This window comes from Pseudophryne corroboree, chromosome 10 (genome assembly GCF_028390025.1).
Source record: "Pseudophryne corroboree isolate aPseCor3 chromosome 10, aPseCor3.hap2, whole genome shotgun sequence".
In the NCBI taxonomy this organism is placed as follows: domain Eukaryota; kingdom Metazoa; phylum Chordata; class Amphibia; order Anura; family Myobatrachidae; genus Pseudophryne; species Pseudophryne corroboree.
The window spans coordinates 370,401,810-370,428,152 of record NC_086453.1 but is presented as its reverse complement, the minus strand read 5'-3'; the positions used below and the strand labels follow the sequence as shown (position 1 = coordinate 370,428,152).

The window sequence follows — 26,343 nt, the reverse complement described above, 5'->3', positions numbered from 1 at the left end:
GTAGGGTGGGCAGGTTTTGGTGTGTTAGTGTACAGTGGGCAGGTTGTGTTGTATTAGTGTAGGGTGGGCAGGTTGTGTTGTATTAGGGTATTGTGGGCAGGTTGTGTTATATTAGTGTACGGTGGGCAGGTTGTGCTGTATTAGTGTATTGTGGACAGGTTGTGTTATATTAGTGTACGGTGGGCAGGTTGTGTTGTATTAGTGTGTACAGTGGGCAGGTTGTGTTATATTAGTGTAGGGTGGGCAGGTTGTGTTGTATTAGGGTATTGTGGACAGGTTGTGTTATATTAGTGTACGGTGGGCAGGTTGTGTTGTATTAGTGTGTACGGTGGGCAGGTTGTGTTGTATTAGTGTATTGTGGACAGGTTGTGTTATATTAGTGTACGGCGGGCAGGTTGTGTTGTATTAGTGTGTACGGTGGGCAGGTTGTGTTGCGGTCAGGCTCTCGCTGGAGTCACACCGCTCAGTCACTCTCTCACAGTGGAAAGTGTTGCGCTCTTGCTGACACATTGCTGTACTTGTGTCAGACACTTCCGTGCCCCCCTTAAAGCCCTGACCTGGAGTCAGTGCTGTCACTGCAGAGGAAGTGCTGAGGGAGAAGTACAGAGCGTCTCTCAGGACTCATGTTTGTGACTGTGGCTGTCTGTATACTGGTGTCATTGCTGCCCATGAAAGGTAAGAGTCATACTTTATAAAGTGTGTCATACTCACTACTGTGCTACTGATCACGCCTGAGACCCAGTTATCAACACACGTATAAATACCAACTGAGTGCAAGTATAAAGGGAATGGGGATAATCTGGTTATTATCATATATCCATCTATAGAACTTACACAAGAAGTCAGAGAAATAAACGGACATGATAAAATATTGCTGTAACCACACTGTGTGGCAAAGAGCTGACAGTCTAATTAAACACATTAATAGCAACTGTGTTCGGCGGACTGTATTAGGACAGGCGTCACCTCATTAATAAATCCTCTGTAACGCTTTTCTTTAAGCCATCCAAGTAATGTCTGGGTTCTGGGTAGGTTCCTCCAGGAGTTTTTGTATTTGACCCAGTCCTGTGTGTCTTTGCTACAGTATATGCATGAGGCATTGCTGGTATATAAGTATAATTCCAAGTTATAGGTCTCTTGGAGACTGCAATCAACTTCTTCCTAGATTGACACATTTTACCCAACCCACTACCCTATCCATTACCCCATCACTTGTCCCAGTCATTATCTCTCCACTACCCTCCAAGGCTACCACATACCTCCCAACATGACCCTCTCCAGGAGGGACAGAATGCTCTGCTCCTGGACTTCCCTCTTACTGTATGATTGCCCTCACCTGTGGTGAAACACCTTTCTTATCCATGAACCTGTTCAACACAGTTTCAACACAGGTGCCAGCAGTCATACATTAAGAGAAAAGTCCAGGAGCAGAGCATTGTGTCCCTCCTGGAGAGGGTCATGTTGGGAGGTATGCTACCAATCCACCCTGAGGTCCCAAGATAATGTAGTCCTCCTGGGATGACGGCACTGGCTCCATATCAGTCACACGCTGACCTTATTCTTTTACCCTGGGAAATATTAACTGTCCATATCATGTTATATAATTTTCCTGATTGGTGCTTTCCAATTACTTTTTTTGGGTGTGACTTGAATAATATTGTAGCTTCATGATGAAGCTCTTGTTTGGAAATCAGCTGTGGGACATCTCCCTAACAGGTGTTTTTGCTTTTTGAATCAATTAAAACTTCAATTGTAAACAGATGGATGAGGATCAGTTATTTAACCCATGAAGCACTCGTTTAAGCATATCTCAACAATAGTGGGTATATGCTTAGAAAGAATATATATATATATATATATATATACAATTTTTTTTTGTAAGTAGTTAAATAAAGCTTTTTAATGTAAGACACCACAGAGTATATTGTGTTAATGGCTGGTAACTGTCCCAGAATAAATCCATTTTGATTTCATAAGGTAACAATATAAATGGTCAAGGCATGGTATATATGGTATACTATACAGTACATGGAAATATGACAATCTAGAATTCAAGGATAAGGTTATGGATGGATATCTAAGGCATTGATATGATCTTATATCTCGTCCACCCCATTCAGGTGTACACAGCTGTCTGTAGAGCAATTTTCATAACAGTCTGTTATTACAGGGGCAACCCTGTGGGGGATTCCAGTTGCACAGAATTGTTACAGTGCAACTACCCCCTGTGTTTGTTTGTTTTTTGTCTGTACACTGTGGGTGTTTGTGCCTATGTTTCAGTGAATTGTCTCCTTTTCTTCCCTCCTCCCATTCTGTACCCAAGGCACACATTTAAAGGAACTTCCAGTTGCCCAGTACCCAACTTGCTCTACAATCTCACTGTTGGAGGGTCTTGTTGGAAACTACAGTGCAGAGCAATTTATACTGGGTGGAAGAGGTCATGTTGGAGGGTCTGGTGCGAAACTACAGTACGGAGCAATTTATACTGGGTTGGGAAGGAGTTATGTTGGAGGGTCTGGTGGGAAACTACAGTGCAGAGCAATTTATACTGGGTGGGAAGGGGTCATGTTGAAGCTATGGTGCAGAACAGTTTATACTGGGTGGAAGGGGTAATGTTGAAGCTATGGTGCAGAACAGTTTATACTGGGTGGAAGGGGTAATGTTGAATGGTCTGGTGGGAAACTACAGCGCAGATCACTTTATACTGGATGGAAATGGGTCATGTTGGAGGGTCTGGTGGTAAAACATAGTGCAGAGCAATTTATACTGAGTGGGAAAGGGTCATGTTGGATGGTCTGGTGGGATACTACAGTGCAGAGCAATTTATACTTGACGGATGGGGTCATGTTGGAGGGTCTGGTGGGAAACTACAGTGCAGAGCAATTTATACTGGGCGGAAGGGGTCATGTTGGAGGATCTGGTGGGAAACTACAGTGCAGAGCAATTTATATTGGGTGGAAGGGGTCATGTTGGAGGGTCTGGTGGGAAACTGTAGTGCAGAGCAATGATACTGGGTGGAAGGGGTTATGTTGTAAAGTTTGGTGGGAAACTAAACTATGGTGCAGAGCAATTTATACTGGATGGGAAGGGGTCATGTTGGAGGATCTGATGGGAAACTACAGTGCAGAGCAATTTATACTGGATGGGAATGGGTCATTTTGGAGGGTCTGATGAGAAACTACAGTGCAGAGCAATTTATACTGGATGGGAAGGGGTCATGTTGGAGGGTCTGATGGGAAACTACAGTGCAGAGCAATTTATACTGGATGGGAATGGGTCATTTTGGAGGGTCTGATGAGAAACTACAGTGCAGAGCAATTTATACTGGATGGGAAGGGGTCATGTTGGAGGGTCTGATGGGAAACTATAGTGCTGAGCAAGTTATACTGGGTGGAAGGGGTCATGTTGGAAGGTCTGGTAGGAAAATACAGTGCAGAGCAATTTATACTGGATGGGAAGAGGTCATGTTGGAGGGTCTGGTGGGAAACTACATTGCATGGCTGCAACTGGGGAAAAACAGCGGGCAGAGACGGGCGACTCACGGACAGTCGCACAGAAGGCCACGGGCAGATACACAAGCGTACGGTCCGGCACAGAATCAGGCCCATGGTATGGAATATTTTATTGAGCATATTTTCCCGTCATGTGTGTCAGCCTGATAGAGTGATGGTAGTTTCCCAGTAGCCATTAGCCATTAGCCGATGCACGGGGGGGGATGTTCACCCTATAATATTATTATTTCCTGTGGAGAATCACAGATCAGTGTATGTGACACACAAAGTAACACATTGAGCACATCCTGTGCAGTGTGGGGGGGTCTAACCACGGCTATTTCTTGCAGCGGAATTTCACGCCTCTCGCCTCGCTGCGACAGAAGGAGGGACGGTGACTCTGAGGTGCAAGTTTCCGAGGGGGGACCACTCTGCTATGCAGTGGCTTACGCCGAGGGGCTACGTGGCTTTCCTTAACGGGGAGAAAGGTGGGTGCGGTAACCACAGACATTATTATATCAGTGGTAGCAGATGTTTGTTACAGGCGCAGGTGGAGTAGAATTTATTGAAGAGAACTCTGTTCTAGGTGCACACGGCCACATTGAAATATATGTAAGAGGGACAGTCATCAGATTATATAACTACACAGATTAGAGTTCACACGCCAGTCATCAGGAAGGTTACTGACAGTAGATTAACCCAGTGCTTCACAAACTTTTCCATGGCACCCCTAGGCCAGAAGTTTCTTACTGAGTAATTAAGAAAAAAGAAGTTCAACAGCCGCCGTCTGCATTAAGTTTAACAAGGATGCATCTCTCAAAGTTATCCTTCATTCTGTGATAAGCAGACTTCGGGCTGCCCCCCCAGATCCTGGCGCCCTAGGCAGCTGCCTAATGGTATAGCCGGCCCTGCATATATGTGTTTCATGCCAAAGTTAGAGTACATGTATATTTCAGTAACCTTACCATATTGATATTGACATAATACAAATACTACATGTATATTTAGGTATTGTCGCTGTATTGATACTTACATAACAAAGATAATTACCCGTTGCAGTTCTAAAAGACAGAAGATTCCAGTTAGTTCGGCACCTGCGGAATACGCTAATTATCCGCTTATCCAATATAACGATCGCGGACAGCGGAGTTTACACGTGTTTTTACTTCAGTTCTCCGGTGCAGAGCCAGAAAGTGGAGGTTACCGTGTTGGGTAAGTGCAGAAACGTACTTAGACACTCAACGTGTACTTAGTACGTAACGTGTGGCAGACACAGGGATATTCCCCGCGGGACCTGACTGAACGTAAATATTAGCACACTGCTGATGATATAATAAGTAGAGATGTGCGGGTTCGGATTTACCAAAATTTACCCGTATTTACCCGGCATCTTATTGGCTCTTGGATGTCACGTGTTTTGGATAGCCAATAAGAAAGAAATATCCGGATATATCCGAACTCGGGTTAATTTTGGTGTTAAAAGCCGAGTAAATCTGAACCCGCACATCTCTAGATATAAGATTTCAGAACAATATAAACTTTTACAAACTTTTCACAAAGTTCTGCAAATAGGCCACAGTGGGGCCCAGAGACTGACAGCTCCCAGTATGAGGATACAACAACAAGCTCTGAAAGTGAAACCGGCAACACAGGACAGATGGAAAGAACCTAAATAAAGTGACTCAGTACAGGAAACCTATAGAGACTGTCAGCTGGTGAGGGCTCCGTCAGTGCTGGGGAAGTACGGGTGTCTGGTATCCCAGGTCTAAGCCGTATCTCCTGGGCGTCGGTCCCTGGGCCTAATTCAGAGTTGCTCGCAGCAGCAAATTTGTTAGCAGTTGGGCAAAACCATGTGCAGTGCAGGTGGGGCAGATGTAACAGGTGCAGAGAGAGTTAGATTTGGGTGGGGTGTGTTCAGACTGAAATCTAAATTGCAGTGTAAAAATAAAGCAGCCAGTATTTGCCCTGCACAGAAACAAAATAACCCACCCGAATCTAACTCTCTCTGCACATGTTACATCTGCCACACCTGCAGTGCACATGGTTTTGCCCAATTGCTAACAAATTTGCTGCTACAATCAACTCTGAATTACCCCCCTAATACAGCGCAAGGTATTCTTCTGGCCCTGACGCAGAACAGAGCATACGCCAGCTAGCGGAGCACATATGGTGTGTTCTAGCTCAGCACGTGCCGTGTAACCAAGGTTTGCATAACTGGGCTGTAATGGGGCCTTCCTACATAGCTGCCCATTTATCATTAATGGCATATGCATTGTGATCTGGGCACAATATTTGCTCCCAGAATTGCAATGCAATATGCGTTTGTACAGAGTGCAGTGAAGATGCAAACTGCACATTTACCATGAAGTCACTCTGGGCAGACGGTCCGGTGATAGCGCCTTATTGCAGCGTGTTAGAATAAGTATTATTATTGGATATGTTACTAATATAATATATGTCATTATGTCCTAGCTGTCCCATCCCAGCCTGTGATAGAAGTCACTCATATCCCTGGGAGAGCCAGGAAGGATGAATATGCCATACACTGTCGGACAGTGGGAAGCTGGCCTTGTCCCAGGCTCACCTGGCTGGTGGACGGCAGCCACACAGAGGTGTTCGGTGAGTCAGTGGAATGTCTGTGCCCTGCAGTCACACTCTGAGTCAGTGTAATGTCTGTGCCCTGCAGTCACACTCTGAGTCAGTGTAATGTCTGTGCCCTGCAGTCACACTCTGAGTCAGTGTAATGTCTGTGCCCTGCAGTCACACTCGGAGTCAGTGTAATGTCTGTGCCCTGCAGTCACACTCGGAGTCAGTGTAATGTCTGTGCCCTGCAGTCACACTCTGAGTCAGTGGAATGTCTGTGCCCTGCAGTCACACTCTGAGTCAGTGTAATGTCTGTGCCCTGCAGTCACACTCTGAGTCAGAGTAATGTCTGTGCCCTGCAGTCACACTCTGAGTCAGTGGAATGTCTGTGCCCTGCAGTCACACTCGGAGTCAGTGTAATGTCTGCGCCCTGCAGTCACACTCTGAGTCAGTGGAATGTCTGTGCCCTGCAGTCACACTCGGAGTCAGTGTAATGTCTGTGCCCTGCAGTCACACTCAGAGTCAGTGTAATGTCTGTACAATGCAGTCACACTTAGAGTCAGTGCAATGTCTGTGCCCTGCAGTCACACTCGGAGACAGTGGAATGTCTGTGCCCTGCAGTCACACTCAGAGTCAGTGGAATGTCTGTGCCCTGCAGCCACACTCTGAGTCAGTGGAATGTCTGTGCCCTGCAGTCACACTCGGAGTCAGTGGAATGTCTGTGCCCTGCAGTCACACTCTGAGTCAGTGGAATGTCTGTGCCCTGCAGTCACACTCTGAGTCAGTGGAATGTCTGTGCCCTGCAGTCACACTCGGAGTCAGTGGAATGTCTGTGCCCTGCAGTCACACTCAGAGTCAGTGGAATGTCTGTGCCCTGCAGTCACACTCAGAGTCAGTGGAATGTCTGTGCCCTGCAGTCACACTCGGAGTCAGTGGAATGTCTGTGCCCTGCAGTCACACTCGGAGTCAGTGGAATGTCTGTGCCCTGCAGTCACACTCTGAGTCAGTGTAATGTCTGTGCCCTGCAGTCACACTCTGAGTCAGTGTAATGTCTGTGCCCTGCAGTCACACTCTGAGTCAGTGGAATGTCTGTGCCCTGCAGTCACACTCGGAGTCAGTGTAATGTCTGCGCCCTGCAGTCACACTCTGAGTCAGTGGAATGTCTGTGCCCTGCAGTCACACTCGGAGTCAGTGTAATGTCTGTGCCCTGCAGTCACACTCGGAGCCAGTGTAATGTCTGTACAATGCAGTCACACTTAGAGTCAGTGCAATGTCTGTGCCCTGCAGTCACACTCGGAGACAGTGTAATGTCTGTGCCCTGCAGTCACACTCGGAGTCAGTGTAATGTCTGTGCCCTGCAGTCACACTCGGAGCCAGTGTAATGTCTGTACAATGCAGTCACACTTAGAGTCAGTGCAATGTCTGTGCCCTGTAGTCACACAGAGGTGTTCGGTGAGTCAGTGGAATGTCTGTGCCCTGCAGTCACACTCTGAGTCAGTGGAATGTCTGTGCCCTGCAGTCACACTCAGAGTCAGTGTAATGTCTGTGCCCTGCAGTCACACTCGGAGCCAGTGTAATGTCTGTACAATGCAGTCACACTTAGAGTCAGTGCAATGTCTGTGCCCTGCAGTCACACTCGGAGACAGTGTAATGTCTGTGCCCTGCAGTCACACTCTGAGTCAGTGTAATGTCTGTGCCCTGCAGTCACACTCGGAGTCAGTGTAATGTCTATGCCCTGCAGTCACACTCGGAGTCAGTGGAATGTCTGTGCCCTGCAGCCACACTCTGAGTCAGTGGAATGTCTGTGCCCTGCAGCCACACTCTGAGTCAGTGGAATGTCAGTGTCCTGCAGTCACACTCTGAGTCAGTGGAATGTCTGTGCCCTGCAGTCACACTCGGAGTCAGTGGAATGTCTGTGCCCTGCAGCCACACTCTGAGTCAGTGTAATGTCTGTGCCCTGCAGTCGCACACGGAGTCAGTGTAATGTCTGTGCCCTGCAGTCGCACTCGAGTCAGTGTAATGTCTGTGCCCTGCAGTCGCACACGGAGTCAGTGTAATGTCTGTGCAATGCAGTCACACTTAGATTCAGTGCAATGTCTGTGCCCTGCAGTCACACTCGGAGTCAGTGTAATGTCTGTGCCCTGCAGTCACACTCTGAGTCAGTGCAATGTCTGTGCCCTGCAGTCACACTCGGAGTCAGTGTAATGTCTGTGCCCTGCAGTCACACTCGGAGTAAGTGTAATGTCTGTGCAATGCAGTCACACTTAGAGTCAGTGCAATGTCTGTGCCCTGCAGTCACACTCGGAGTAAGTGGAATGTCTGTGCCCTGCAGCAGATGCATTCATTGGTTATTTAGTAATTGAGTAGCTCGAGACTTGGGGGTCATTCCGAGTTGTTCGCTCGTTATTTTTTTCTCGCAACGGAGCGATTAGTCACTAATGCGCATGCGCAATGTCCGCAGTGCGACTGCGCCAAGTAAATTTGCTATGCAGTTAGGTATTTTACTCACGGCATTACAAGGTTTTTTCTTCGTTCTGGTGATCGTAATGTGATTGACAGGAAGTGGGTGTTTCTGGGCGGAAACTGGCCGTTTTATGGGTGTGTGGGAAAAAACGCTACAGTTTCTGGGAAAAACGCGGGAGTGGCTGGAGAAACGGAGGAGTGGTTGGGCGAACGCTGGGTGTGTTTGTGACGTCAAACCAGGAACGACAAGCACTGAACTGATCGCAGATGCCGAGTAAGTCTCGAGCTACTCAGAAACTGCACAGAGATGTATTTTCGCAATAATGCAAATCTTTCGTTCGCAATTTTAGGAAGCTAAGATTCACTCCCAGTAGGCGGTGGCTTAGCGTGTGCAATGCTGCTAAAAGCAGCTTGCGAGCGAACAACTCGGAATGACCCCCCTTACTCGGCATCTGCGATCAGTTCAGTGCTTGTCGTTCCTGGTTTGACGTCACAAACACACCCAGCGTTCGCCCAACCACTCCTCCGTTTCTCCAGCCACTCCCGCGTTTTTCCCAGAAACTGTAGCGTTTTTTCCCACACACCCATAAAACGGCCAGTTTCCGCCCAGAAACACCCACTTCCTGTCAATCACATTACGATCACCAGAACGAAGAAAAAACCTCGTAATGCCGTGAGTAAAAAAACGCGGGAGTATCTGAAAATGCGGGAAAAACGCGGGAGTATCTGAAGAAACGGGGGAGTGTCACTGTCTGGACGAACGCTGGGTGTGTTTGTGACGTCAAACCAGGAACGAAACTGACTGAACTGATCGCAGTGTAGGAGTAACTCTCGAGCTACTCAGAAACTGCAAAGAAATTTCTATTTGCAATTCTGCTAATCTTTCGTTCGCAATTCTGCAAAGCTAAGATACACTCCCAGTAGGCGGCGGCTTAGCGTGTGCAAAGCTGCTAAAAGCAGCTAGCGAGCGAACAACTCGGAATGAGGGCCCTTGTGCGATATCCTACAAATAAATATCCTTTGATAAATAAGCATGTTTGCCTCAGATCACAGTCAGCCCACACAAGTGATACCTGTTAGCGTCTCACTCATTACAATAACAGGAAATAAAGTGGTTTTCCCACCTGCAGATGACGTTCATGTATGGGCTTGTGATCTTGCTGTATATATGTTACTCCGTTTAGCTTCCTAGCCATAACTTTTTATTGTTATGCACAATATGCAGTTGTTCACAGTGGTGGATTTGACCTATGGGCTGCAGTCCCCCCCCTAGTAATATCCACCACATCAGTTGCAGTCTGTGTGATTGCGCTGGCTCAGTGGCTTCACTGTGACTGGCAGTGACTTCCTATTGGAAATCCTACCTGCCAGTCACCAGCAGGACATGCTGTCCCATGGGGAGGAGTTTCCTCCCTCTGGGACTGCCAGGCCTGGCTGCGATTAGCAGAGAGCATGCGTCCAGTAGTACGCCACTCCCTGCCTGATCGTCTGCCTAATGCAGCTTCTACGGGCTGCAGCAGATGCAGTCCAATGAAGTTAGGGTTTGCGCATGAGCAGTCAAGCATCTGATTGTGCGCATACGCTGGTTGTTTATTATATTTATCCATGGAGACAACTAGAGATGAGCGGGTTCGGTTCCTCGGAATCCGAACCCGCCCGAACTTCAGGTTTTTTTACACGGGGCCGAGCGACTCGGATCTTCCCGCCTTGCTCGGTTAACCCGAGCGCGCCCGAACGTCATCATCCCGCTGTCGGATTCTCGCGAGGCTCGTATTCTATCGCGAGACTCGGATTCTATATAAGGAGCCGCGCGTCGCCGCCATTTTCACACGTGCATTGAGATTGATAGGGAGAGGACGTGGCTGGCGTCTTCTCCGTTTATAGAGAAGAGAGTGAGACTAGAGTAGAGAGAGACACAGTATTTACTTTAGTAATTTTGGGGAGCATTAGGAGGAGTACTACTACTTGCTGAAGTGATAGTGTGACTGTATATCTGACTTGTGGGGGAGACAGTGGGGAGCAGTTAGAGTGTGAGAGCAGGAGTACATATTTTAACGTACAGTGCACACTTTTGCTGCCAGAGTGCCACACTGCCATTGTGACCACACTGACCACCAGTATATATTGTGATTGTCTGCTTAGGAGTACTACTTGCAAGTTGCTGATAGTGTGACCAGTGACCTGACCACCAGTTTAATTAATCACCACCAGTTTAATATATATATATATATATATATATATATATATATAATTGTATATAATATATATATAATTGTATACCACCTACCCGTGTTTTTTTTTTTCTTTCTTCTTGATACATACTACTATAGTAGCTTACTGTAGCAGTCTGCGGTGCTGCTGAGCTGACAGTGTCCAGCAGGTCCGTCATCAGTCATTACATAATAAATATATATACCTGTCCGGCTGCAGTACTAGTGATATTATATATATATATATATATTAATTTCATCTCATTATCATCCAGTCTATATTAGCAGCAGACACAGTACGGTAGTCCACGGCTGTAGCTACCTCTGTGTTGGCAGTCGCTCATCCATCCATAATTGTATACCACCTACCCGTGTTTTTTTTTTTTTTTTTTCTTCTTGATACATACTACTATAGTAGCTTACTGTAGCAGTCTGCGGTGCTGCTGAGCTGACAGTGTCCAGCAGGTCCGTCATCAGTCATTACATAATAAATATATATACCTGTCCGGCTGCAGTACTAGTGATATTATATATATATATATTAATTTCATCTCATTATCATCCAGTCTATATTAGCAGCAGACACAGTACGGTAGTCCACGGCTGTAGCTACCTCTGTGTCGGCAGTCGCTCGTCCATCCATAATTGTATACCACCTACCCGTGGTTTTTTTTTTTTCTTTCTTCTTGATACATACTACTATAGTAGCTTACAGTAGCAGTCTGCGGTGCTGCTGAGCTGACAGTGTCCAGCAGGTCCGTCATCAGTCATTACATAATAAATATATATACCTGTCTGGCTGCAGTACTAGTGATATTATATATATATATATATATATATTAATTTCATCTCATTATCATCCAGTCTATATTAGCAGCAGACACAGTACGGTAGTCCACGGCTGTAGCTACCTCTGTGTCGGCAGTCGCTCGTCCATCCATAATTGTATACCACCTACCCGTGGTTTTTTTTTTTTCTTTCTTCTTGATATATACTACTATAGTAGCTTACTGTAGCAGTCTGCGGTGCTGCTGAGCTGACAGTGTCCAGCAGGTCCGTCATCAGTCATTACATAATAAATATATATACCTGTCCGGCTGCAGTACTAGTGATATTATATATATATATATATATATATATTAATTTCATCTCATTATCATCCAGTCTATATTAGCAGCAGAAACAGTACGGTAGTCCACGGCTGTAGCTACCTCTGTGTCGGCAGTCGCTCGTCCATCCATAAGTATACTAGTATCCATCCATCTCCATTGTTTACCTGAGGTGCCTTTTAGTTGTGCCTATTAAAATATGGAGAACAAAAATGTTGAGGTTCCAAAATTAGGGAAAGATCAAGATCCACTTCCACCTCGTGCTGAAGCTGCTGCCACTAGTCATGGCCGAGACGATGAAATGCCAGCAACGTCGTCTGCCAAGGCCGATGCCCAATGTCATAGTACAGAGCATGTAAAATCCAAAACACCAAATATCAGTAAAAAAAAGGACTCCAAAATCTAAAATAAAATTGTCGGAGGAGAAGCGTAAACTTGCCAATATGCCATTTACCACACGGAGTGGCAAGGAACGGCTGAGGCCCTGGCCTATGTTCATGGCTAGTGGTTCAGCTTCACATGAGGATGGAAGCACTCAGCCTCTCGCTAGAAAAATGAAAAGACTCAAGCTGGCAAAAGCACCGCAAAGAACTGTGCGTTCTTCGAAATCCCAAATCCACAAGGAGAGTCCAATTGTGTCGGTTGCGATGCCTGACCTTCCCAACACTGGACGTGAAGAGCATGCGCCTTCCACCATTTGCACGCCCCCTGCAAGTGCTGGAAGGAGCACCCGCAGTCCAGTTCCTGATAGTCAGATTGAAGATGTCAGTGTTGAAGTACACCAGGATGAGGAGGATATGGGTGTTGCTGGCGCTGGGGAGGAAATTGACAAGGAGGATTCTGATGGTGAGGTGGTTTGTTTAAGTCAGGCACCCGGGGAGACACCTGTTGTCCGTGGGAGGAATATGGCCGTTGACATGCCTGGTGAAATTACAAAAAAAATCAGCTCTTCGGTGTGGAAGTATCTTAACAGAAATGCGGACAACATTTGTCAAGCCGTGGGTTGCCTTTGTCAAGCTGTAATAAGTAGGGGTAAGGACGTTAACCACCTCGGAACATCCTCCCTTATACGTCACCTGCAGCGCATTCATAATAAGTCAGTGACAAGTTCAAAAACTTTGGGCGACAGTGGAAGCAGTCCACTGACCAGTAAATCCCTTCCTCTTGTAACCAAGCTCACGCAAACCACCCCACCAACTCCCTCAGTGTCAATTTCCTCCTTCCCCAGGAATGCCAATAGTCCTGCAGGCCATGTCACTGGCAATTCTGACGATTCCTCTCCTGCCTGGGATTCCTCCGATGCATCCTTGCGTGTAACGCCTACTGCTGCTGGCGCTGCTGTTGTTGCTGCTGGGAGTCGATGGTCATCCCAGAGGGGAAATCGTAAGACCACTTTTACTTCTTCCACCAAGCAATTGACTGTCCAACAGTCCTTTGCGAGGAAGATGAAATATCACAGCAGTCATCCTGCTGCAAAGCGGATAACTGAGGCCTTGACAACTATGTTGGTGTTAGACGTGCGTCCGGTATCCGCCGTTAGTTCACAGGGAACTAGACAATTTCTTGAGGTAGTGTGCCCCCGTTACCAAATACCATCTAGGTTCCACTTCTCTAGGCAGGCGATACCGAGAATGTACACGGACGTCAGAAAAAGACTCGCCAGTGTCCTAAAAAATGCAGTTGTACCCAATGTCCACTTAACCACGGACATGTGGACAAGTGGAGCAGGGCAGGGTCAGGACTATATGACTGTGACAGCCCACTGGGTAGATGTATGGACTCCCGCCGCAAGAACAGCAGCGGCGGCACCAGTAGCAGCATCTCGCAAACGCCAACTCTTTCCTAGGCAGGCTACGCTTTGTATCTCCGGTTTCCAGAATACGCACACAGCTGAAAACCTCTTACGGCAACTGAGGAAGATCATCGCAGAATGGCTTACCCCAATTGGACTCTCCTGTGGATTTGTGGCATCGGACAACGCCAGCAATATTGTGTGTGCATTAAATATGGGCAAATTCCAGCACGTCCCATGTTTTGCACATACCTTGAATTTGGTGGTGCAGAATTTTTTAAAAAACGACAGGGGCGTGCAAGAGATGCTGTCGGTGGCCAGAAGAATTGCGGGACACTTTCGGCGTACAGGCACCACGTACAGAAGACTGGAGCAACACCAAAAACGCCTGAACCTGCCCTGCCAACATCTGAAGCAAGAAGTGGTAACGAGGTGGAATTCAACCCTATATATGCTTCAGAGGTTGGAGGAGCAGCAAAAGGCCATTCAAGCCTATACAATTCAGCACGATATAGGAGGTGGAATGCACCTGTCTCAAGCGCAGTGGAGAATGATTTCAACGTTGTGCAAGGTTCTGCTGCCCTTTGAACTTGCCACACGTGAAGTCAGTTCAGACACTGCCAGCCTGAGTCAGGTCATTCCCCTCATCAGGCTTTTGCAGAAGAAGCTGGAGACATTGAAGGAGGAGCTAACACGGAGCGATTCCGCTAGGCATGTGGGACTTGTGGATGGAGCCCTTAATTCGCTTAACAAGGATTCACGGGTGGTCAATCTGTTGAAATCAGAGCACTACATTTTGGCCACCGTGCTCGATCCTAGATTTAAAACCTACCTTGGATCTCTCTTTCCGGCAGACACAAGTCTGCTGGGGTTGAAAGACCTGCTGGTGAGAAAATTGTCAAGTCAAGCGGAACGCCACCTGTCAACATCTCCTCCTTCACATTCTCCCGCAACTGGGGGTGCGAGGAAAAGGCTCAGAATTCCGAGCCCAAACGCTGGCGGTGATGCAGGGCAGTCTGGAGCGACTGCTGATGCTGACATCTGGTCCGGACTGAAGGACCTGACAACGATTACGGACATGTCGTCTACTGTCACTGCATATGATTCTCTCCCCATTGAAAGAATGGTGGAGGATTATATGAGTGACCGCATCCAAGTAGGCACGTCACACAGTCCGTACTTATACTGGCAGGAAAAAGAGGCAATTTGGAGGCCCTTGCACAAACTGGCTTTATTCTACCTAAGTTGCCCTCCCACAAGTGTGTACTCCGAAAGAGTGTTTAGTGCCGCCGCTCACCTTGTCAGCAATCGGCGTATGAGGTTACTTCCAGAAAATGTGGAGAAGATGATGTTCATTAAAATGAATTATAATCAATTCCTCCGTGGAGACATTGACCAGCAGCAATTGCCTCCACAAAGTACACAGGGAGCTGAGATGGTGGATTCCAGTGGGGACGAATTGATAATCTGTGAGGAGGGGGATGTACACGGTGATATATCGGAGGATGATGATGAGGTGGACATCTTGCCTCTGTAGAGCCAGTTTGTGCAAGGAGAGATTAATTGCTTCTTTTTTGGTGGGGGTCCAAACCAACCCGTCATTTCAGTCACAGTCGTGTGGCAGACCCTGTCACTGAAATGATGGGTTGGTTAAAGTGTGCATGTCCTGTTTATACAACATAAGGGTGGGTGGGAGGGCCCAAGGACAATTCCATCTTGCACCTCTTTTTTCTTTTTTTCTTCTTTGCGTCATGTGCTGTTTGGGGAGTGTTTTTTGGAAGGGCCATCCTGCGTGACACTGCAGTGCCACTCCTAGATGGGCCTAGAGATGAGCGCCGGAAATTTTTCGGGTTTTGTGTTTTGGTTTTGGGTTCGGTTCCGCGGCCGTGTTTTGGGTTCGACCGCGTTTTGGCAAAACCTCACCGAATTTTTTTTGTCGGATTCGGGTGTGTTTTGGATTCGGGTGTTTTTTTCAAAAAACCCTAAAAAACAGCTTAAATCATAGAATTTGGGGGTCATTTTGATCCCAAAGTATTATTAACCTCAAAAACCATAATTTCCACTCATTTTCAGTCTATTCTGAATACCTCACACCTCACAATATTATTTTTAGTCCTAAAATTTGCACCGAGGTCGCTGTGTGAGTAAGATAAGCGACCCTAGTGGCCGACACAAACACCGGGCCCATCTAGGAGTGGCACTGCAGTGTCACGCAGGATGTCCCTTCCAAAAAACCCTCCCCAAACAGCACATGACGCAAAGAAAAAAAGAGGCGCAATGAGGTAGCTGTGTGAGTAAGATAAGCGACCCTAGTGGCCGACACAAACACCGGGCCCATCTAGGAGTGGCACTGCAGTGTCACGCAGGATGTCCCTTCCAAAAAACCCTCCCCAAACAGCACATGACGCAAAGAAAAAAAGAGGCGCAATGAGGTAGCTGACTGTGTGAGTAAGATAAGCGACCCTAGTGGCCGACACAAACACCGGGCCCATCTAGGAGTGGCACTGCAGTGTCACGCAGGATGTCCCTTCCAAAAAACCCTCCCCAAACAGCACATGACGCAAAGAAAAAAAGAGGCGCAATGAGGTAGCTGTGTGAGTAAGATAAGCGACCCTAGTGGCCGACACAAACACCGGGCCCATCTAGGAGTGGCACTGCAGTGTCACGCAGGATGTCCCTTCCAAAAAACCCTCCCCAAACAGCACATGACGCAAAGAAAAAAAGAGGCGCAATGAGGTAGCTGACTGTGTGAGTAAGATAAGCGACCCTAGTGGCCGACACAAACACCGGGCCCATCTAGGAGTGGCACTGCAGTGTCACGCAGGATGTCCCTTCCAAAAAACCCTCCCCAAACAGCACATGACGCAAAGAAAAAAAGAGGCGCAATGAGGTAGCTGTGTGAGTAAGATAAGCGACCCTAGTGGCCGACACAAACACCGGGCCCATCTAGGAGTGGCACTGCAGTGTCACGCAGGATGTCCCTTCCAAAAAACCCTCCCCAAACAGCACATGACGCAAAGAAAAAAAGAGGCGCAATGAGGTAGCTGACTGTGTGAGTAAGATAAGCGACCCTAGTGGCCGACACAAACACCGGGCCCATCTAGGAGTGGCACTGCAGTGTCACGCAGGATGTCCCTTCCAAAAAACCCTCCCCAAACAGCACATGACGCAAAAGAAAAAAAGAGGCGCAATGAGGTAGCTGACTGTGTGAGTAAGATAAGCGACCCTAGTGGCCGACACAAACACCGGGCCCATCTAGGAGTGGCACTGCAGTGTCACGCAGGATGTCCCTTCCAAAAAACCCTCCCCAAACAGCACATGACGCAAAGAAAAATAAAAGAAAAAAGAGGTGCAAGATGGAATTGTCCTTGGGCCCTCCCACCCACCCTTATGTTGTATAAACAAAGCAGGACATGCACACTTTAACCAACCCATCATTTCAGTGACAGGGTCTGCCACACGACTGTGACTGATATGACGGGTTGGTTTGGACCCCCCCCCAAAAAAGAAGCAATTAATCTCTCCTTGCACAAACTGGCTCTACAGAGGCAAGATGTCCACCTCATCATCATCCTCCGATATATCACCGTGTACATCCCCCTCCTCACAGATTATCAATTCGTCCCCACTGGAATCCACCATCTCAGCTCCCTGTGTACTTTGTGGAGGCAATTGCTGCTGGTCAATGTCTCCGCGGAGGAATTGATTATAATTCATTTTAATGAACATCATCTTCTCCACATTTTCTGGATGTAACCTCGTACGCCGATTGCTGACAAGGTGAGCGGCGGCACTAAACACTCTTTCGGAGTACACACTTGTGTGAGGGCAACTTAGGTAGAATAAAGCCAGTTTGTGCAAGGGCCTCCAAATTGCCTCTTTTTCCTGCCAGTATAAGTACGGACTGTGTGACGTGCCTACTTGGATGCGGTCACTCATATAATCCTCCACCATTCTTTCAATGTTGAGAGAATCATATGCAGTGACAGTAGACGACATGTCCGTAATCGTTGTCAGGTCCTTCAGTCCGGACCAGATGTCAGCATCAGCAGTCGCTCCAGACTGCCCTGCATCACCGCCAGCGGGTGGGCTCGGAATTCTGAGCCTTTTCCTCGCACCCCCAGTTGCGGGAGAATGTGAAGGAGGAGATGTTGACAGGTCGCGTTCCGCTTGACTTGACAATTTTCTCACCAGCAGGTCTTTCAACCCCAGCAGACTTGTGTCTGCCGGAAAGAGAGATCCAAGGTAGGTTTTAAATCTAGGATCGAGCACGGTGGCCAAAATGTAGTGCTCTGATTTCAACAGATTGACCACCCGTGAATCCTTGTTAAGCGAATTAAGGGCTCCATCCACAAGTCCCACATGCCTAGCGGAATCGCTCCGTGTTAGCTCCTCCTTCAATGTCTCCAGCTTCTTCTGCAAAAGCCTGATGAGGGGAATGACCTGACTCAGGCTGGCAGTGTCTGAACTGACTTCACGTGTGGCAAGTTCAAAGGGCATCAGAACCTTGCACAACGTTGAAATCATTCTCCACTGCGCTTGAGACAGGTGCATTCCACCTCCTATATCGTGCTCAATTGTATAGGCTTGAATGGCCTTTTGCTGCTCCTCCAACCTCTGAAGCATTAAGAGGGTTGAATTCCACCTCGTTACCACTTCTTGCTTCAGATGATGGCAGGGCAGGTTCAGTAGTTTTTGGTGGTGCTCCAGTCTTCTGTACGTGGTGCCTGTACGCCGAAAGTGTCCCGCAATTCTTCTGGCCACCGACAGCATCTCTTGCACGCCCCTCTCGTTTTTTAAATAATTCTGCACCACCAAATTCAAGGTATGTGCAAAACATGGGACGTGCTGGAATTTGCCCATATTTAATGCACACACAATATTGCTGGCGTTGTCCGATGCCACAAATCCACAGGAGAGTCCAATTGGGGTAAGCCATTCCGCGATGATCTTCCTCAGTTGCCGTAAGAGGTTTTTAGCTGTGTGCGTATTCTAGAAAGCGGTGATACAAAGCGTAGCCTGCCTAGGAAAGAGTTGGCGTTTGCGAGATGCTGCTACTGGTGCCGCCGCTGCTGTTCTTGCAGCGGGAGTCCATACATCTACCCAGTGGGCTGTCACAGTCATATAGTCCTGACCCTGCCCTGCTCCACTTGTCCACATGTCCGTGGTTAAGTGGACATTGGGTACAGCTGCATTTTTTAGGACACTGGTGAGTCTTTTTCTGAGGTCTGTGTACATTTTCGGTATCGCCTGCCTAGAGAAATGGAACCTAGATGGTATTTGGTACCGGGGACACAGTACCTCCAACAAGTCTCTAGTTGGCTCTGCAGTAATGATGGATACCGGAACCACGTTTCTCACCACCCAGGATGCCAAGGCCTCAGTTATCCGCTTTGCAGTAGGATGACTGCTGTGATATTTCATCTTCCTCGCAAAGGACTGTTGAACAGTCAATTGCTTACTGGAAGTAGTACAAGTGGGCTTACGACTTCCCCTCTGGGATGACCATCGACTCCCAGCAGCAACAACAGCAGCGCCAGCAGCAGTAGGCGTTACACGCAAGGATGCATCGGAGGAATCCCAGGCAGGAGAGGACTCGTCAGAATTGCCAGTGACATGGCCTGCAGGACTATTGGCATTCCTGGGGAAGGAGGAAATTGACACTGAGGGAGTTGGTGGGGTGGTTTGCGTGAGCTTGGTTACAAGAGGAAGGGATTTACTGGTCAGTGGACTGCTTCCGCTGTCGCCCAAAGTTTTTGAACTTGTCACTGACTTATTATGAATGCGCTGCAGGTGACGTATAAGGGAGGATGTTCCGAGGTGGTTAACGTCCTTACCCCTACTTATTACAGCTTGACAAAGGCAACACACGGCTTGACACCTGTTGTCCGCATTTCTGTTGAAATACTTCCACACCGAAGAGCTGATTTTTTTTGTATTTTCACCAGGCATGTCAGTGGCCATATTCCTCCCACGGACAACAGGTGTCTCCCCGGGTGCCTGACTTAAACAAACCACCTCACCATCAGAATCCTCCTGGTCAATTTCCTCCCCAGCGCCAGCAACACCCATATCCTCCTCATCCTGGTGTACTTCAACACTGACATCTTCAATCTGACTATCAGGAACTGGACTGCGGGTGCTCCTTCCAGCACTTGCAGGGGGCGTGCAAATGGTGGAAGGCGCATGCTCTTCACGTCCAGTGTTGGGAAGGTCAGGCATCGCAACCGACACAATTGGACTCTCCTTGTGGATTTGGGATTTCGAAGAACGCACAGTTCTTTGCGGTGCTTTTGCCAGCTTGAGTCTTTTCAGTTTTCTAGCGAGAGGCTGAGTGCTTCCATCCTCATGTGAAGCTGAACCACTAGCCATGAACATAGGCCAGGGCCTCAGCCGTTCCTTGCCACTCCGTGTGGTAAATGGCATATTGGCAAGTTTACACTTCTCCTCCGACAATTTTATTTTAGGTTTTGGAGTCCTTTTTTTACTGATATTTGGTGTTTTGGATTTGACATGCTCTGTACTATGACATTGGGCATCGGCCTTGGCAGACGACGTTGCTGGCATTTCATCGTCTCGGCCATGACTAGTGGCAGCAGCTTCAGCACGAGGTGGAAGTGGATCTTGATCTTTCCCTAATTTTGGAACCTCAACATTTTTGTTCTCCATATTTTAATAGGCACAACTAAAAGGCACCTCAGGTAAACAATGGAGATGGATGGATACTAGTATACAATTATGGATGGACTGCCGAGTGCCGACACAGAGGTAGCTACAGCCGTGGACTACCGTACTGTACTGTGTCTGCTGCTAATATAGACTGGTTGATAATGAGATGTAGTATGTATAAAGAAGAAAGAAAAAAAAACCACGGGTAGGTGGTATACAATTATGGACGGACTGCCGAGTGCCGACACAGAGGTAGCTACAGCCGTGGACTACCGTACTGTACTGTGTCTGCTGCTAATATAGACTGGTTGATAATGAGATGTAGTATGTATAAAGAAGAAAAAAAAAAAAACCACGGGTAGGTGGTATACAATTATGGATGGACTGCCGAGTGCCGACTCAGAGGTAGCTACAGCCGTGGACTACCGTACTGTACTGTGTCTGCTGCTAATATAGACTGGATGATAATGAGATGTAGTATGTATAAAGAAGAAAGAAAAAAAAAAACCACGGGTAGGTGGTATACAATTATGGATGGACTGCCGAGTGCCGACACAGAGGTAGCTACAGCCGTGGACTACCGTACTGTAGTGTGTCTGCTGCTAATATAGACTGGATGATAATGAGATGTAGTATGTATAAAGAAGAAAAAAAAAACCACGGGTAGGTGGTATACAATTATGGATGGACTGCCGAGTGCCGACACAGAGGTAGCTACATCCGTGGACTACCGTACTGTACTGTGTCTGCTGCTAATATAGACTGGATGATAATGAGATGTAGTATGTATAAAGAAGAAAGAAAAAAAAAACCACGGGTAGGTGGTATACAATTATGGATGGACTGCCGAGTGCCGACACAGAGGTAGCTACAGCCGTGAACTACCGTACTGTGTCTGCTGCGACTGGATGATAAATAATTATATAAAAAATATATATATATCACTACTGCAGCCGGACAGGTATATATTATATAATGACGGACCTGCTGGACACTGTCTGTCAGCAGGACAATACTAGTCTGATTAATATCCTTAATTATACATAAAATTAATAAATATTAAGTGTGGCAATTTTGCCTATAAATACGAATCACATAGGGATTTTTTAACAATTTATCAATAAAGAAAAATTATTTTAATATATTGGATATTGGGTTGTGTGCACCGCACAAAAAAACTGATTTCTTTTTTCTTTCCCCTCCTTTTGGGGATTTGACTTTATGTCAGCAGAATGAGTTTAAAACTTTTTTATAGAATAAAAAAACACCACACAAGTCACACGACGAGTGTTTAACTTTTTCAGGCAATCACAATATAGTATACTATACTGGTGGTCAGTGTGGTCAGGTCACTGGTCAGTCACACTGGCAGTGGCACTCCTGCAGCAAAAGTGTGCACTGTTTAATTTTAATAATATGTATGTACTCCTGGCTCCTGCTATAACCTATAACTGCTGCTCCCCAGTCTCCCCCACAATTAAGCTGTGTGAGCACAGTCAGATATTATACATAGATGATGCAGCACACTGGGCTGAGCACAGATATGGTATGTGACTGAGTCACTGTGTATCGTTTTTTTCAGGCAGAGAACGGATTATATTAAATAAAACTGCACTGGTGGTCACTGGTCAGTGGTCAGTCACTAGTAAACTCTGCACTCTCTAGTACTCCTAAGCTCCAGTAAATCAAGTGTCTCTGTCTCAATCTCACTCTCTCTCTTCTAATCTAAATGGAGAGGACGCCAGCCACGTCCTCTCCCTATCAATCTCAATGCACGTGTGAAAATGGCGGCGACGCGCGGCTCCTTATATAGAATCCGAGTCTCGCGATAGAATCCGAGCCTCGCGAGAATCCGACAGCGTCATGATGACGTTCGGGCGCGCTCGGGTTAACCGAGCAAGGCGGGAAGATCCGAGTCGCTCGGATCCGTGTAAAAAAAGCTGAAGTTCGGGCGGGTTCGGATTCCGAGGAACCGAACCCGCTCATCTCTAGATGGGCCAGGTGTTTGTGTCGGCCACTAGGGTCGCTTATCTTACTCACACAGCTACCTCATTGCGCCTCTTTTTTTCTTTGCGTCATGTGCTGTTTGGGGAGTGTTTTTTGGAAGAGCCATCCTGCGTGACACTGCAGTGCCACTCCTAGATGGGCCAGGTGTTTGTGTGTCGGCCACTAGGGTCGCTTATCTTACTCACACAGCTACCTCATTGCGCCTCTTTTTTTCTTTGCGTCATGTGCTGTTTGGGGAGTATTTTTTGGAAGGGCCATCCTGCCTGACACTGCAGTACCACTCCTAGATGGGCCAGGTGTTTGTGTCGGCCACTAGGGTCGCTTAGCTTAGTCATCCAGCGACCTCGGTGCAAATTTTAGGACTAAAAATAATATTGTGAGGTGTGAGGTATTCAGAATAGACTGAAAATGAGTGGAAATTATGGTTTTTGAGGTTAATAATACTTTGGGGTCAAAATGACCCCCAAATTCTATGATTTAAGCTGTTTTTTAGTGTTTTTTGAAAAAAACACCCGAATCCAAAACACACCCGAATCCGACAAAAAAAATTCGGTGAGGTTTTGCCAAAACGCGGTCGAACCCAAAACACGGCCGCGGAACCGAACCCAAAACCAAAACACAAAACCCGAAAAATTTCAAGTGCACATCTCTAGAGACAACACAGGGATTCATTCCAGGATACTCTGTTATCCTAGCTGGGTTGTAACCTAGAAGAAGCAATGTCCTTAGGGCAAGTTGCAGGGGCACAAGTGTAAGCCATCTGACGGGTGGGAGGATGATATGTAAAACTGGTGCCCTGGTAGCATTGCACAGATGAAGCTATAACCCCCAGCACCTAAGCAGGGACATCCCCTGATATTACAGACTGTGCTGGATAATTGCCAGTCCCTGGCTGCCGTGGATGTGTAATAAATGTCCCTTTTCTGTTTGGAAGGTAATAAGAATAACACCATTGACAGTGATGGAAAGAGATGCGCAGCCAGCAGTACCCTGCGGATCAACGCGTATACCCACACGTCAACCGCCATATGTGTTGTGAGACACAGAACGCTGTCCTCCGGAAACCTGACTGCATCCTTTATGTTCTCCGTGTTATGTGAGTACCTGGTGTCACTGCGCTCTCTGCTCCCAACTCTCAATCAGACGCTTTGTTTTTATACTATCAGGTGTCTGGAATCAGAATCAGGGCCGGATTAAGCGTGGGGTTGCCCGGGGCACTTAAGACGGGGGTCCCCGTTGGAAGGTGGGGGGTGTATATTAGATTGTGCATACCTCCAAACATGTCCGATTCCAGGAGGGACAAAATGCTCTCTACCTGGACTTCCCTCTTAATATATGATTGGTGTCACCTGTGTTGAACTATTTAATTGATAAGAAAGGTGTTTCACCACAGGTGATTGCAATCATAAATTAGGAAGGAAGTCCAGGTAGAGAGCATGTTGTCCCTCCTGGAATGGGTCATGTTGGGAGGTATGGATTGTGTATATTACATTTAAACCAATGATGTATATTAGATTTAACTGATAGTTTAATAATGCCTGAGTACTGTTTATAGCTCCACCTAATTGAAAGATAACTGTTTTATAAACTTTTCTTGTAGTGGAACGAAGGCAACGTAACCTATAAAATACACATAGAAAAATAAAATAATTTATCTTGTCACATGCAAGAATAGTAGTAGCCTCTGTAATACTTACACACTGGGACAGGACTCAGGAGGACTCTCTGTGTGTGTCTCTATCTCTAGACACAAATGGTTTAGTTGCATAACAGGTTACACAGGACTCAGACACCCAGGCAGGGAGGAGGAGAAGCTCTGATCCCTGGGTCACTTACAGCTCTCTCCACCCTCCTATCTCTCCTCTGGTCGGAAAGCTCCGTTGGTAACTCATGAAACATGATAGTCCTGTGTCTCTGCCTGTACTACATACTGTCCTGCCTTCATTCTGGCTTCTGGTTCTGCTGCTGCTTAAGAGGGAAAGCTAGTGATGTCAGTGTGCTCTGGCCAGGGGGCCCCCTGACAAAGGGGGGCCTGGGGTACAGTATGCCCTGCTGCCCCCCCCCCCCCCCTTAAGCTGGCTATGATCAGAATAATCTCCTATATAATTGCCCAGATCTGTCACTCTGTGACTGTGTGGATAACGCTGGGCGTGGCTAGGAGCTCTCATTGGGTTAGCGGCAGGTCTGTCACACCCAGTCCACAGCTGATTGATCGAGAAACGCCCTCCCACACAGGTTACATCCAATGGGAGTCTCTGCCCTTTGGCTGCTGTGTTTTCACAGAGCAGGATTAGCAATGGGGCTGATGGAGCTGCAGCTCCAGGCCCACACCCCAAAATAGTCCCACTGCATCTGCAGCAACACACCCGCCAATACTTTACACATAAACATCGCTACCAAATCGAAAAATCCTATACTTTCAATAGAAGTTTGGAGAGCCAAAAATCGGTACAGACCATAAAAAAAGGTACTGTACCTGCCAAAAAGGTCCAGCTGGAGGATATGCCCCTGCATCTGCAGCAAGTCTCTGTGCTGTAGACAGGGGAAAAAATCCTTTTACTGCTGCGTCCTATGTCCTGCAGTGACGTGCGGTGAGGTCTTTGGCTGGGGAGGCACTTGGACACTCTAGCCCCCCCCCCCCCCCCCCAGTGTGTGTGTATATATATATATATATATATTGGGTTTCCCATACTTGACAAAAACCAGCACCAGGCTGAACCAGCCTTAGCAGGGGATACACTCGCTGTGGGGTCCCCCTGCCATAACATTAACCCCCCCCCCCCCCCCAAACCAGTTAGCCCAGGGCTGGAATTCCTGAGAAAGTGGGGACTCAAAAAATAAAATAGAGTCCCCCTTCCTGAGCAACAACCAGCAGTGCTATGCCTCGCACCCCTGGTGGTGGTGGGTGCGGGGTTCATAGAAACATAGAAACATAGAATTTATCGGCAGATAAGAACCACTTGGCCCATCTAGTCTGCCCCTTTTTTTTTTTTTTACATTATTTTTATCTCTAACCTTGTTTGATCCTTATTTCTTTGTAAGGATATCCTTATGTCTATCCCATGCATGTTTACATTGCTCTACTGTCTTAGCCCCTACCACCTCCGATGGGAGGCTAATCCACTTGTCCACTACCCTTTCTGTGAAATAATTTTTCCGCAAATTTCCCCTGAACCTCCCCCCTCCAGCCTCAGTATATGTCCTCGTGTCCTATTGCTTCTCTTCATTTGGAGAATGTTTCCCTCCTGGACTTTGTTAAAACCCTTGATATATTTGAAAGTTTCTATCATGTCCCCCCTTTCCCTTCTCTGCTCCAAACTATACATATTGAGATTTCTTAGTCTTTCTGGGTATGTTTTGTGATGTAGGCCATGCACCATTTTAGTTGCCCTCCTTTGTACAGTTTCTAATGTATTAATATCCTTCTGGAGATATGGCCTCCAGAACTGAATACAGTATTCTAGATGAGGCCGTACCAATGACCTATACAGTGGCATTATTACTTCTTTCTTTCTGCTGCTGATTCCTCTCCCAATGTTCTATACAGGTGGCCTACAGAACCCAGCATGTCGGCACTTGGACAACCACAAGTGCCTGCATGCCCGGACAATCAGGGCCCGCTGGCAACTGTAGTCCTCCTGTAAAGAAAATATCTGTCTTCACCTGGAGGGCAGCGGCCTTTGGCCAGCTCTTTTTCATGGGCGCCGCCTCCCAGGACTTCCCGGCATCTTCTGTCTTCACCTGGGAGGCGGTGGCCTTTGGACAGCTCTTTTCCATGGGCGCTGCCTCCCAGGACTTTCCGGCGTCTTCTGTCTTCACCTGGAGGGTGGTAGCCTTTGGCCAGCTCTTTTCCATGGGCGCTGCCTCCCAGGACTTTCCGGCGTCTTCTGTCTTCGGGAGTTCTTGCACACTCCCTCCCCGCCGGCGGACTGACAGCTTATATAAGCCAGCGCTGAGGGGCGGGGCGATGATGCAGCGAGCCGTGATTGGCTCGTGGCGGCCATCTTAGATTTAAAAAA

At 47.4% G+C, this 26,343-nt stretch overlaps 1 protein-coding gene across 2 annotated transcripts in view; it reads left to right on the top strand.

Moving 5' to 3' along the window:
* Positions 1-552: 552 nt before the first annotated feature.
* CRTAM (cytotoxic and regulatory T cell molecule) overlaps positions 553-26,343 on the top strand; it is a 61,571-nt gene continuing 35,780 nt past the window's right edge. Inside the window, exons 1-5 of one of the 2 annotated variants that reach the window (XM_063943721.1) lie at positions 553-675; positions 3,842-3,979; positions 4,551-4,703; positions 5,964-6,110; positions 23,259-23,420. In XM_063943721.1, the coding sequence (XP_063799791.1) occupies positions 624-675; positions 3,842-3,979; positions 4,551-4,703; positions 5,964-6,110; positions 23,259-23,420 (652 nt within the window). In that variant the 5' untranslated portion in view covers positions 553-623. Of the gene's footprint in view, positions 676-1,401; positions 1,469-3,841; positions 3,980-4,550; positions 4,704-5,963; positions 6,111-23,258; positions 23,421-26,343 lie in introns of those variants that run through there. The other variant, XM_063943722.1, reaches the window with a different exon arrangement.